Below are 13,101 nucleotides of genomic sequence, written 5' to 3'. Positions count from 1 at the left end.
TGACACCTGCAAAGCAGGTCTCAATTGGAATATAATGCAACAAATGCAATAAAAGTTGTGCTCTTTAAAACAAAAACAAAAAAAGGGAAAACTAAAGAAATTGCCTTAGATCAAGTTAGACTATTGGCCTGCTTAGCTTAGTATTGTCTACAGTGATTAACACCAGGAGTAGGTGCTCCTTGCCTAAAACCATGTGCAGCAGAACAAAGGGTCATGTTAGTAATCAGCAGCTGAAAAGCCTGTGGGCCATGTCTGTATGCCTAAGACTCCACAGCTGCCAACTAGAAGCAAGAAGGTTCAAGAAGGCCAGTTTGGGTGCAAGAGGAGTTGATCCCCCACTGACAAAGTGATACTTTGAGAAGCATAGCTGGTGTCTAGAGATGACTACTATTACTACCACTACAACAAGAAATTATTACTATTCTTGTCACAGAATAAATACACATCTATTGATTATGTGTTAACTAGTGCTTGTTGCATGTGAAACCTCATCTTGTTATTATCATTATATTTGGTGAGAACTACTTGCATGAGCAAATTCTCTAGCCCAGGGATAGCCAGTGTGATATCCACCTGATGCTTTACCGCTTTCATCAGTCCCAACTGGCATAGCCAATGGTCAGGGATGAGGGGACCTGTAGCAGAGCAAAATCTAGAGAGAACCACCCTGACTATCCCTGCTCTAGGCTACTCTTAACATTTCTCCTCTAAAAAAAACACCTCTGAATTTTATTGCTAAGTAATGAAAACTGGGTATTCTGCAGCCCTTTATAGCAGGCACAGGCAAACTCAGCCCTCCAGATGTTTTGGGACTACAACTCCCATCACCCCTGACCACTGGTCCTGTTAGCTAGGGGTGATGGGAGTTGTAGTTCCAAAACATCTGGTGGACCGAGTTTGCCTATGCCTGCTTTATATTTTTAAGGGCTGGTTCACTTGACTTCTGCTTGACTAACTACACCGTTCAGAAAGTTTGACATGAGAGCATTGGCTCTAAACTGTAATCATGGGTCAAGATTTCACAAAGAGCTAAGCCTGTTTCACCATAAAAACAAACAAACCTGGAACTGTTGTTTGTATGCAGGAATGGTCGACTCCTAGGGGTTTGTGCCAGTGTAGACAACTGCCGTTTATTTGTAGGAGGAATCCCGAAAACGAAGAGGAGGGAAGAAATTTTGGCAGAGATGAGGAAAGTTACAGATGGTGTCATTGATGTCATTGTATATCCCAGCGCTGCCGATAAAGCCAAGAATCGTGGTTTCGCTTTTGTGGAATATGGAAGCCATCGGGCAGCAGCTATGGCAAGGCGGAAACTGCTGCCAGGTAATGTGGAAAGAAAGGGGATTTTAGCATGTCTTACGCTCTTCCCTTTTCTCCATTCCTTATTGGCTTTTAGCTATCGTTTTTGCCTCTTTTATGTATAATTTGAACATGAATAGTGGAAAAATTCCCCTAGGATTCAGTACATTATATTCTAGCATTTTAGGGTAAGCGTTAGCACAGTTCTGATTATTTCACAAAGTGAAGCTTCGCTCACAGTGCACGCCTGAGCAATGAAGAAATCAAATAGTAACTATGAGAGCCTGTGTGTTCTCATCTATGTGCAATTAATAGCACATTTTACAATTGTGTAAATTCATTTTAGCAATAAATTTAAGTAGAGAAAACCTGTATTGTCAAAATCACCTACTTAATGGGTTGTATCTAAGTTACACTCAGAGTAGACACATTGAAACCAATGTACTTGATTTCAATGAACTGTTCTTGAGTAGGACTTAATTGGACTTCTTCATCCCATTATCTTTCATTTTACTTATTGTCATAGTTGTGGAATTGTGATTACTCCACAGGAAGGATACAATTATGGGGACACCCCATAGCTGTAGACTGGGCAGAGCCAGAGGTTGAGGTTGATGAAGATACAATGTCATCAGTCAAAATCCTCTATGTACGAAATCTTATGTTATCAACCACAGAAGAGACAATTGAAAAAGAATTCAACAATATTAAACCAGGTAAATAAAATTAAAAAGGCAGCTTGGTCAGAGTTGCTCAGAGTTTGTTGGTAAACTAATGCAAGAACAATAAACTGTTTTTTAAAAGTACTAAAAGGAAATATTTTTTATGTGGGAATATCAGGAAAGAAACAAAGCATTTTCCATGAAAAATCTAGGATTGAAAAAAGAATACCACAATTTACACGCTACTATGTGAATATATCTTCTCCACTTTCCTCTTGTGGCTCCAGAGCTAAACACTAGATTACATATGCTATATAATATACTAATATAATTTAGGATATATATATATAGGAAATGTTTTATTATAATATATATTTAGGAAATATAATAAAATAAAAGAAATTTATTTCATTCAGGATGATGAATTAACTAGAAAACCCCCAGAATGGATATTTTTAATTGGAGAAATTGGCAATCCTCTGCAAATTTGAAAGGAAAACAGATATGCTTTCTCCTACTCGTATGAAGTTTGACTACTGACTGCTTTAAATCGTATGAAATCTAAGATGTTACTAAGTGCTCAGGTTTCAAAACAAGCACGGAATGTTCTGAAGAGCAATATTTCACTTTTATAGAATTCAGCATTGCATTCCCTTTCAAGAACTCAGCAAGCTCATTCTTCAAGACTTACACCCCAAAGATTTCCTGCCCACCCTTCCACGACATAGAAGATGGCATGAGCAAGGCAATGTTATTCATTGCAATGTCAGGGGGCAGTGGTGTAGTGGTTGGAGAGCAAGACTAAAATTAGAGGGGACTCAATTCAAATCTCTACCCAACCATGAAGCTCACCTTGCACTAGTCATCATCTCTCAGCCAAACCTGAGGATAAAACTGGAGGGAATAAAACACACACCATGCATGCCACTTTGAAATCCTTAGGAGAAATATTTGATGAAATGATATAATGATCGAATTGTCAGACCAGGACTTGGGACTGGCACACCGCATAACCAGCATGCAGATTATTTTTGTGTTCTGACCTGCGCAAGTAACCAAGTTATGGCATTGTTGGTGGCTCCTCCACTCTGTTAAAGTAGCCTGCCGGCTGCCAGAAGTTAGGATTGTTCCATAAACCAACTAACACTCAGATTTGTTTAATTGCATATGCTTGGAAGAAAGCTCACCTCCCCCCTTTTTTGTTTTTGGTTCTGCAAACCCAGGACCTCAATTAACATTTTTAACAGACCGTACTCTCTGAAATAATTTAATAAAATATTGCATAATCGGCCATCAAAACAGAAATTAACAGGCGTAAAACTTCCATTCCATTGCGCAGAACTCTGAACACAAATTCTCCAGTGGCTCGTTATAGGCCCAAAGCTACTATATAAAAACTGAGTGATAAGAGAAGCAATTATACTCAGCTTCAGAAGTCTACATACTTAGCTAAAGATATAGCTTCTGTGAGAGGATATTTTTTAAGCTTTATTTTTCCTGAAGTTATATGTGTGTTTATTCAATATTACAGTTCTGTTCCTTTGGATTTTTACTCTTCCTCTATCCCTGAGGGGTTCACAACAAATTTAGTAGACGAAAAATACCCAAGTGTTCAGAAATCAAAACCACAGCCCAAACATGTCCACCCATGGCACCTCATTCTACCATTTTCCCAGTGCAGTGTGTTCATCTATTGTTGTGCATTCAACTTTAAGTAACTGAGATTAGACACAGGAACTTTGCTGGTAGTCGCTTCTGCTCTTATCTATCAGCAAAGTGATGATTCGGGCAAGAGTTCTTGGGCAATCCCCACTCATCCAGAAAATCGGGTTTCAAATCTCGAGGAAAAAATCTGGAACATTAGGTAGTGAGGATTAAGTAAGGACTGCAAACCTTCCCATCACTACCCACCCACATCCCCCTCTCTAACTATGGGCTTCTTCACCATAAAAATGTTTTAACAATTTGAGATAGTGTAGAAATATTTTGCTTTTAAGTTAAACCCTGACCTTCCTTAAATTAATTACATCAGGCTGACATCCACACATAAAATCAGACCATGTCTGAGAACTACTTTTCACATGCACTTGTGGAGGGGGTGTCTTTATGTTAACATGATGCTTCCTACTAGGTGGATAAGCCAATGTGCCAAGAGGTTCATCATTCCCATTTTAGGAGCACCTTTCTGCAGACCGAAAGACAAAAATAAGCAAGACTGGGCACATAAGTAAGTTTCTATAAGTGGCCCATGGCTTGCAATGCCCAGATCTAATATTATTTACTGTAGAATTTTTTATTTTTTAAAAAATAATATTAGCATGGCAGATTAATGACCAAGGACACAACTCAAGCAGACACATTCCACTGTAGCAATATCCAAGGCTGACCTAACCTCCAAATCTTTTCTATAGGGTCAGTGGAACGGGTAAAGAAAATCAGAGACTATGCATTTGTGCACTTTAATAACAGAGAAGATGCTGTTGAAGCCATGAAAGTGTTAAATGGGAAGGTAATGCTGGATTAATTTAGTATTGGCTAGAAGGGATGTAGAGAGAGCTGAATGTATATGGCAAAATAAGATTTTACAAAGTGTGTGTGTGTGTGTGTGTGTGTGTGTGTGTACACACCAATACACTATAGCAGAGGCTTGCCAGAGTTGTGCATGTTTGACCTGGATGGCTTTGGTTTACGCTAAAGTTATTTACTGGTCTTTCAAATCTGTGATACTTCTTCCATTGTTATGGTTTGGATCTTGACACCATTGCAGTAAGACTAAAATCATGCTTCCTATTTATGGTTCTAGAATTGTTCCAAGTACCAGTGCAAACTGTTCCCCTTTGATTATGCAATTTCCCCTCCCTCTGGAAAGAACAAAAGTCAACCATCGGATTACAATTCGTATACCACTTGACTGCCACTTGCCCACTGAGCAATTGTGTGGGCATAGCCAAAGCACCAGGAATGCATGGTGCTGGCATGGAGACTGCCCATGAACCCATGTGATGACAGGCTTTCAAACATCATAATCCTCCTATATGGGCCCACTGTTATATGGAGACATCTTCAATAGCCTTCCACATGAGGGCTCTTAGATGGGAAATGGCAGTGCGTGTATGGTTGACCTCATATGAGAGGAAGCTCCATGCAGAAGGAAGCATCCCTTCAGGTACTGTGATCCCAGATCATATCTGAGATGTGAGAGGTTTAGTATCTGCCACAGTATTGGAGAGTGTATTCATGCATTGATATGCCTCATTTTTCTGTCATGTCTTTTTTTTTGTTTAAAGGTGGTGGATGGCTCTCCCATTGAAGTCACATTAGCCAAGCCAGTAGACAAAGACAGCTATGTTAGATACACCAGAGGCACAGGAGGGCGAGGAACAGTGTTGCCAGAATATACTTATACATTTGGGCACGTATATGATCCTACTGCAGCCTACCTGGGAGCCCCAGTATTCTATGCACCTCAAGCCTATGCTGCTATTCCCAACCTTCATTTTCCCGCTGCGAAAGGACATCTCACCAACAGGGGCTTTATCAGGCCACCATCCATCAGAGGTAATGCTTGCTCACTGGAAGTATATAATGTTACCAGTACAGCCAAAGTTCAGAGGAATCTTGTTTACATCCTTTATAGCGTGGCAAGTAGTTAATTACATCATTGCAGTAAAAAAACCCCAAAACCTGGGCACTTTCTCTCAGATGGTAAGGCAACTAAATAATAGCTTCCATAGGCAACCTGAGTGCACAGGTAGGTTGGGATCGGGCCTTCCTTCAGGTAAGCACCAGATATTTGAACTGTGCTTAGAAATAGAGCAAAAGTCAACGTTCTGTTGCATACCTTCAGTTTGCCTTTAAAGGAGGAATATGGCCCTCCAGCCAGCATAATCAATGATCAGGAATGGTGGGAGTTGTAGTCTGTCAGTACCTAGAGGGCCACAAAGCCCTAAAGCTTACTACAATGGTTCCCCTTAATACAGTTGTCTGTGCTACCACATATTTTATTATTATAGTTCTCTATCCTGCCCTTCCTCCAGCAATCTGTGGCATGATTGCCTATGCTCACTTGATCCAACTATTTTTACCTACACTTTCCCACAATTCAGCTGCACATTGGGTGGTTACCAGTGTAGACCTGTGTTGTGAAACAAGTTGGTTGTGCACAAAATGTGCAGATCAGTTCTTGAGTATGGGGAAGATAGCTGAGGCGATAACAGTTTTGTACCTGTGTAATGTCAAGAGCAGTGTTGCCACTAGGTTAAATCATGCCACATTCTTCCTCTTATAGAGGTATGACCTGTACTGGGATAATTCACCTTAACTCAGGAATGAGGATCCTCCAGACCTCTGGATGTTGCTTTACTCACGCTCCCATCAGCTCCAGCCAACATGGCCAATGGCCAAGGCTGATGGGAGTTGTAGTCCAACAGCATATGGAAAGCCACAAATTCTCCATCCTTGCCCTAACAGTCTCTCCCCCCCGCTTATTTTGCATTCACATCTAACTTAAGTACCACTTCTCCCATTTATGAGTCTCCACATAAAAATTAGACTTTAAGCAAATGAAAATAAAATTGCACAAAGAATCTTAAACAATGCGGTATATGTCCTCTATAACTCAATGGGGCTTACCTCTGAGTAGGCACATATAGGACTGCAGTGTGAGGAATGAATTACTAAATTACATACATGTGAGTGTGTACCATCCCTTAATCTCAGTTGGAATCTGTGATAGGATTGGGGTGGCATATAAAAAGAAGTTCCTAGTTTGATGAAAATGGGGTCAAATGTAAACACCGAAACTGATAAATTTAAATTTTTTCCTTTGTATGTTGATCAGTCTAATTTGTAGCTATTGCTCTTCATCCATAAAATGGGGATAGATTTGAAAATGGGTATAAAAAATCAAAATAATCTGTGCATGAGCTCAATGGAAAGGTAAGCTTCATATTAAGCCAAACAGAAGAAAGGAGATGAGGAGAGCAATTTATAATTAATATGTTTTTACCCAAACCACCATGTATTCAGGCAAATCACAAAATGAAGACTGGCCTGAGACCTGGCTTGTATTATTAACAGTATGCCTGGAATTCAGTGCAAAATGATACTGCTGGAAGGATGCACTTGTGGCGTATACATTGCAGCAGGCTGCAGTTCCCCAGTTCACATTGTTTTCTTGACTGAGGCCTTTTTAAAAAAAAAATGAACCCGAGGTGCCTGAAGCTTTGTGAGCTAAAATTACAGATACTGAAAATAACAAACCCTTCCACAAGGTACAGTCCCATCGGTGCTTGTGCATATCCATGCACATTATTGCCCTTCACTTCAAAGGCAATAAAGGGATTCTGTCCTTTGCACATGGCTACTTTTCATTGAACTATGTTCTGTAAACACTGAAACAGCACAATAAAAGTTAGTATCAGAGGCATTCAACTAAGCTCTACTCAGAGGAGTCCCACTGGAATTAATTACCGTATTTTTCTCTCTATTACACGCAGATTTTTTCTCCTAAAAAGGAAGGGGAAATGTCTGTGCATGTTATGGAGCGAATGTGGGGGGGGGGTCCCTGGAGCCGATTAGGGGAGCGCAGGAACAAAAATCAGCAAAAATCAAAGCGCGTTGTGTCGGAGAAGGGAAGCCTGAAAAGAGGAAGTGGTTGCTTTCCTGCATTCTGCCTCAGGGTCTTACTGCCCACCCTCCTCTTTCGTTGCTGTGTTTGCTCAAACGGAACAAAGAGCAGGCAAATCCCCTCCCCTCCAGGCAAGCAGAGGGGAAAGCAGAGGTCTTTCCTTCTAATTCCTCTCCGTGCTCCTCGCAGGCAGCCAGAAAACATGCAGGAGGAGAGAGAAAGCTGGCTTCGGTTTGTGGAAACTTTTGCCTTTTTTCCCTACCTCCCGTTAAATCCCTCTCCTGCTTTCTTAGCCAGCTGCTTCTCTGCACACCGCTCTCTTGTCCCTTCTGTGTTTTTCCTTCACTCCCCACTTAAAATGTAGTTACAAAGCATGGATCCACATGGATCCTCAGGATCTTTGCATTGGGCCACCCCAAATTCACCATCAGATCACATAGCAGCCTGCCCCCCAAAAATCACACACCCACTGTTGCCTGGGGCTGCAATGGTGCAAAAACGTGGTTAAAAAGCATGGATCCACATGGATCCTCAGGATCTTTGCATTGGGCCACCCCAAATTCACCATCAGATCACATAGCAGCCTGCCCCCAAAAAAATCACACACCCACTGTTGCCTGGGGCTGCAATGGTGCAAAAATGTGGTTAAAAAGCATGGATCCACATGGATCCTCAGGATCTTTGCATTGAGCTACCCCAAATTCACCATCAGATCACATGTCTGTGGCCACAGCATGAAGCACAAAAATGATACATCCACTGTTTCATTCAGAATTTTTTTCCTTGTTTTCCTCCTCTAAAAACGATGTGCGTGTTATGGTCAGGTGCGTGTTATAGAGCGAAAAATACGGTACCTAAGTCAGTCATGTTTCTTAACTTCAATGGGTCTCATCTGATTTGGACTAGCATTGAATGCAACCCATAAAAGCTTTAAGCTTTACTCCACACTGGTGGGGCTAAATATAATGAAGTGATTGAAAAATTGTCTACCCAGCACTGTCAAAATCTGCTGCCTGAGCTCAGCCACATCTCCTTGTTTAACTGTAGGGCTGGCCTTGCCCAACAGTTGAGCTGGTCATGGTGCCCAATATAATTTTATATCGCCATCACCAGTCTCTGTTATCATGTGTCAGTGTGTGGGATCAAAGCCTTCCAATGAATTAAGAATCGGAGATTTTCCGGTAATTTGATTCAGTTTAATACCTTCTTACATTCCTAGAAATTTACATGAATGTACCTGTAGGGGCTGCCGGAGTTAGAGGACTAGGAGGACGTGGCTACTTGGCTAACCCTGCCCTGGGTCGTGCATACCAGCTCAAGGGAGAGAAAAAAGGGGAGGACAAGCTCTACGACCTTTTGCCAGGAATGGAGCTTACGCCAATGAATCATGGCAGTTTAAAACCGCAAGGAATCAAACTTGCTCCACAGGTGGGTAAGACATATTTAGAATAAATTTAGAATAAATGATGCTCCAGCTTTTGGCCAATGCATGTGTCTCTGTTAGCTCTAGATACGTAAAGCAGATGTAAAGAAAAATAATTCCTGGGGTTCATCTTTGTCTTCCCAGTGGCTATGGGGTTTTTCCAGCTACAATTTCTGCTTCTGCCTCCCTCTCTCTCTCTCTCTCTCTCTCTCTATCTATCTATCTATCTCTATCTATCTATCTATCTATCTATCTATCTATCTATCTATCTCTATCTATCTATCTCTCTCCCCCAATTTTATCAAGCCAAATTTGAATCTGAAATAGCTGTCTTAAGGCTGATAGATCCAATTGTTTTTTTAAGTGGAAAATGTCCATTAAAAAAAAACTTTCCTCATCTATTTCTGGACAAACTGGGGGGATGTTACCGGCTACTAGGACTGTAACTAGCACCTGCTTTGCATGCAGAAGTTCCCAGTTTCAATTCCTGGCATCTCCAGGCAGGACCTTCTGCCAATCACTATAGACAATGCTGAGATGGACCAATGGCCTGCTTCAGTATAAGGCAAGTTCCTGTGTCCTGGAAGCTAGAGATAATCCAGCAGAGCAGGAGATGGCCAGTTCATCCCTTACAGAAGGCTTACTACACAGCAAGATCAGGTTAGGGTAATATATGTAAATGTTACTTGTGGGACTGATCCAGAAGGAAAGTGTCTTCCAGCCAAACAATCTGCAAATTACAAATCAGGATAGCTCTGATGAGGTCAGATTAAACATTGTTTGCGCCATTGCACTGTGGCCTTTCTGATTAGGTCTTGTAGACTGATTTGGGTCTGTAGACTGGATAGGACCTAGAAACTACTCAGAGAAAGATGCAACGTGTTTAATTTAGTTGTAGTCAGCATCAGTGTGTCTCAAATTACAAACTGTGTTTATTCAGTTTATTTTAAATTGCTTGGATTGAATAAATTGTTTTGCTTGCAAAACAGTGCTTTTATCCTTTTACTTGCACTCCTTCAAAAAAGTTGATCCTAAGGGTTGGGGGGGGGGGGTCATTAGAGAATAGCATGGGGTCTGCAGATGGAGGAAGGCAGCAGTGGATATCCCCCTCACATGAGCTGAAGTCACTTCCCATGCCCTTTAGATCCAACCCGTAATTTATATCCTGCCTTTCCACCTCAAGGTCTAGACTTCAAGGCATCTTGCAATCCATCATTTTAAAGGAATCAATATGACCAGCCTAAAAAGTAATAAAAGTTATCAGCCTAAACAAAAGACAAAACAATTAACAAAGTCAATTAGCAGCAGACATAAAGATGACATAAGATCATAATGTCATGAACTAAAAATCTGGAGAAAAAATAGTTTTCACTTGGGTGCCTAAAGAATAAAAGTGGGCTCCAAGCAAATATTTCCGGGAAGGATGTTCTATAGTGAAGTTTCCATCCCAGAAAATGTCCTGTCTCCCATTGCTATGCATCTAAATACAATAGTATGTTCTCAAGAAACAGTGACTCTGTATCAAGGGAGGGCACAAATAACCGGGCAAATAGAATGTATTCAAAAAATTTAAATGATGTGATATAGTTTCCAGACTGCAGTAATGTATTCTGTTATTCAATGGCTGCATTTTTCATTCTAGATATTAGAAGAGATCTGCCAGAAGAATAACTGGGGACAGCCAGTCTACCAACTTCATTCTGCCATTGGGCAAGACCAAAGACAGCTGTTCTTGTACAAAATCACCATTCCTGCCCTTGCCAGTCAAAATCCAACTATGTATGTAACTACTGCACTTTCGGGGGGGGGGGGGAGGGCTGTAAATTTTTATAAAATAAAGGCATTTGATATCACCACTAATCCCTCAGTCATACAATGCATTGTTTATAATATATGCAACTTGGGAAGAAGGGGAAACATTAACAATATAGATAATTTAAAATATATTTTAAAAATACTTAGAGCTAGTTTCAACCAATCAGTCCTACTATCAGAAGCCAGTGTTAGGGCTTCCTCCAGCACAACAAGGCTTTTTGCCCCTTCTCCTCCCCTTGCACATCCCACCCACTCCTAAATTAGCTCAGGGGGCTCTGTGGAAACCCCAAAACAGCATGTGGGAGCTGAAGAAGGGAGATTGTTCCATGTGTCAAGCTGAAATGCTTGTGCTAACAGAACAATCTCTTTAGCGCTCTGTTGAATTCCACCCACATAAATTGCGGTTTGCCATCAGGTGCAAATTGTACATACCCTGAACCATTATCCTCTCAATTTTTTAAACAAGCAGATTTTCAGAGTTTGGGGCATTGTTTAATTAGTGGTTTCGGTGATTCAGTCAAACAACAACACTTTAACATCTTGCATCAAAGGATACGATGGATGTTTGCCAAGATGCGAACTATAGGAAAATGAAATTAATGTTTACCACTGATTTGCAGGCATCCCTTCACGCCATCCAAGCTAAGTGCCTATGTAGATGAAGCCAAAACATATGCAGCAGAATATACTCTTCAGACCTTGGGCATTTCCATTGAAGCAACAGAGGCCCCTGCGGCTACAGCAACTTTCCCAGGTATGTTAAGGTTGTGCAAACATTTTCTTCTCTGGGCTATTTAATTGTACCTCATAGGTAGCTCAGCCACAGTTGGTGGTAGAGAATCTGCAGAAGGTCCAAGATTCAATTTCTGGCATCTCCAGGTAGGGTTGGGAAAGATTCCCTGTCTGCCTGAAACCCAGGAGACAATGACCAAGGGGACGTGGGTTAAAATCCCAACACAGCTGTGAGGGTCTCATTGGATGACCTTGGCCCAGCCACACACAGACTCAGCCTAATGTATCTCACAGCAATTGCCAAGAAGATCACAAGTATGCCACCTTCAGCTCCTTAGAGAAATGCTGGGGTATAAATGTAACAAACAAACAAAAACTCAACAGAGTGACGTTCCCATCTATTAGCCACTTCTTTTTAAAAAGGCAACTCTAAGCAGTGTACCTATACTAATATTAAATAATTATCAATAATGCACAGTAAAAACTTGTGCCGCACCACATGTTAGGCTCCTCACATGGTTTGAAAATTGATCTCTCAAATATGAGCATGCAAATTCATGAGCATCTTTTCACTAATGTGTGTGTGTGTGCGCGCGCGTGTGTGTGTGTTGTGCAACTTCTCTATCTCTGGCTCTGTTTACCGTCTCCCTCTCTGGCTCTCCCCCTTGCCAGGGTCCTGGTCATTTCACTCTCCTCTCCTTCCCAGTCCTCACCTGTCTCTTTGGATCCCTGATGCATTCTAGGGAATGAAGTTGGTGGGTGGCCAGCTGTTTACTTTCATAGAGGCAAAGAATTCTAGAGTTGGAAGAGATCCCTGGGGGCCACCCCTGCAATGCACACTTTACTTTGTAATGCACACCTTACTACACACCCAGCAACCAGGTAAATAAACACAGTGGGACCTTGGTTCTCAGACAGCTTAGTTGTTGAACAAATTGGAACCCGAACGCTGCAAACCTGGAAGTAAGTGTTCTGGTTTGTGAACGTTTTTCGAAAGCTGAACATCCGACGCAGCTTCCTCTTGAGTGCAGGAAACCCTTGCAGCCAATCAGAAGCCACACCTTGGTTTTTGAATGGTTTCGGGAGTCGAACAGACTTCCAGAGCAGATTAAGTTTGAGAACCAAGGTACCATTGTATTTTAAAAGAAGTCTCAGCAGGGGTCTCACAGGCACCAAGGAGGTCTCTTGTACTCATTGCAGCACTCATGGGTGCCAAATGGGAGAAAGGAAGACTATTTCATAGCGCTCTGATCCTATTATGAATTAGCTAGTTAGAACGATATGACTATTTTAATTAACATCTTTTTAGAATATCTTTCGTATACAGAAAGCTTGGTTAGGTAAATTAGTGCATATAAGGAGCTGAGACATAAATTGAAATAACATTATAAGTAAAGCTTTCTGCACTGTATTTATAATTCTTTCTTTCACATTACTGGAAATATGTGCCCATTAATATTAATATGTGTTGATTAATATGGAATCTTTCAGGAACATCAAGGCTTTTTTATAAAAAGAAAAAAAAAGTTTAAAATCTATCC

The 13,101-nt window shown here is 41.1% G+C and overlaps 1 protein-coding gene across 4 annotated transcripts in view; it reads left to right on the top strand.

The window, feature by feature from the left end:
• Positions 1 to 13,101, top strand: part of A1CF (APOBEC1 complementation factor) — a 32,063-nt gene that overhangs the window by 13,735 nt on the left and 5,227 nt on the right. For 2 of the 4 annotated variants that reach the window (XM_028729662.2, XM_077930487.1), the window contains exons 5-11: positions 1,085 to 1,323; positions 1,851 to 2,015; positions 4,373 to 4,470; positions 5,249 to 5,519; positions 8,810 to 9,018; positions 10,656 to 10,792; positions 11,449 to 11,582. In XM_028729662.2, coding sequence (XP_028585495.1) covers positions 1,085 to 1,323; positions 1,851 to 2,015; positions 4,373 to 4,470; positions 5,249 to 5,519; positions 8,810 to 9,018; positions 10,656 to 10,792; positions 11,449 to 11,582 — 1,253 coding nt within the window. The remainder of the gene's footprint in view (positions 1 to 1,084; positions 1,324 to 1,850; positions 2,016 to 4,372; positions 4,471 to 5,248; positions 5,520 to 8,809; positions 9,019 to 10,655; positions 10,793 to 11,448; positions 11,583 to 13,101) is intronic. The other 2 variants (XM_077930488.1, XM_028729664.2) reach the window with 2 other exon arrangements.

The sequence above is a fragment of the Podarcis muralis genome, chromosome 6 (genome assembly GCF_964188315.1).
Source record: "Podarcis muralis chromosome 6, rPodMur119.hap1.1, whole genome shotgun sequence".
NCBI classification, from domain to species: domain Eukaryota; kingdom Metazoa; phylum Chordata; class Lepidosauria; order Squamata; family Lacertidae; genus Podarcis; species Podarcis muralis.
This window is presented reverse-complemented; position numbering and strand designations above follow the sequence as displayed.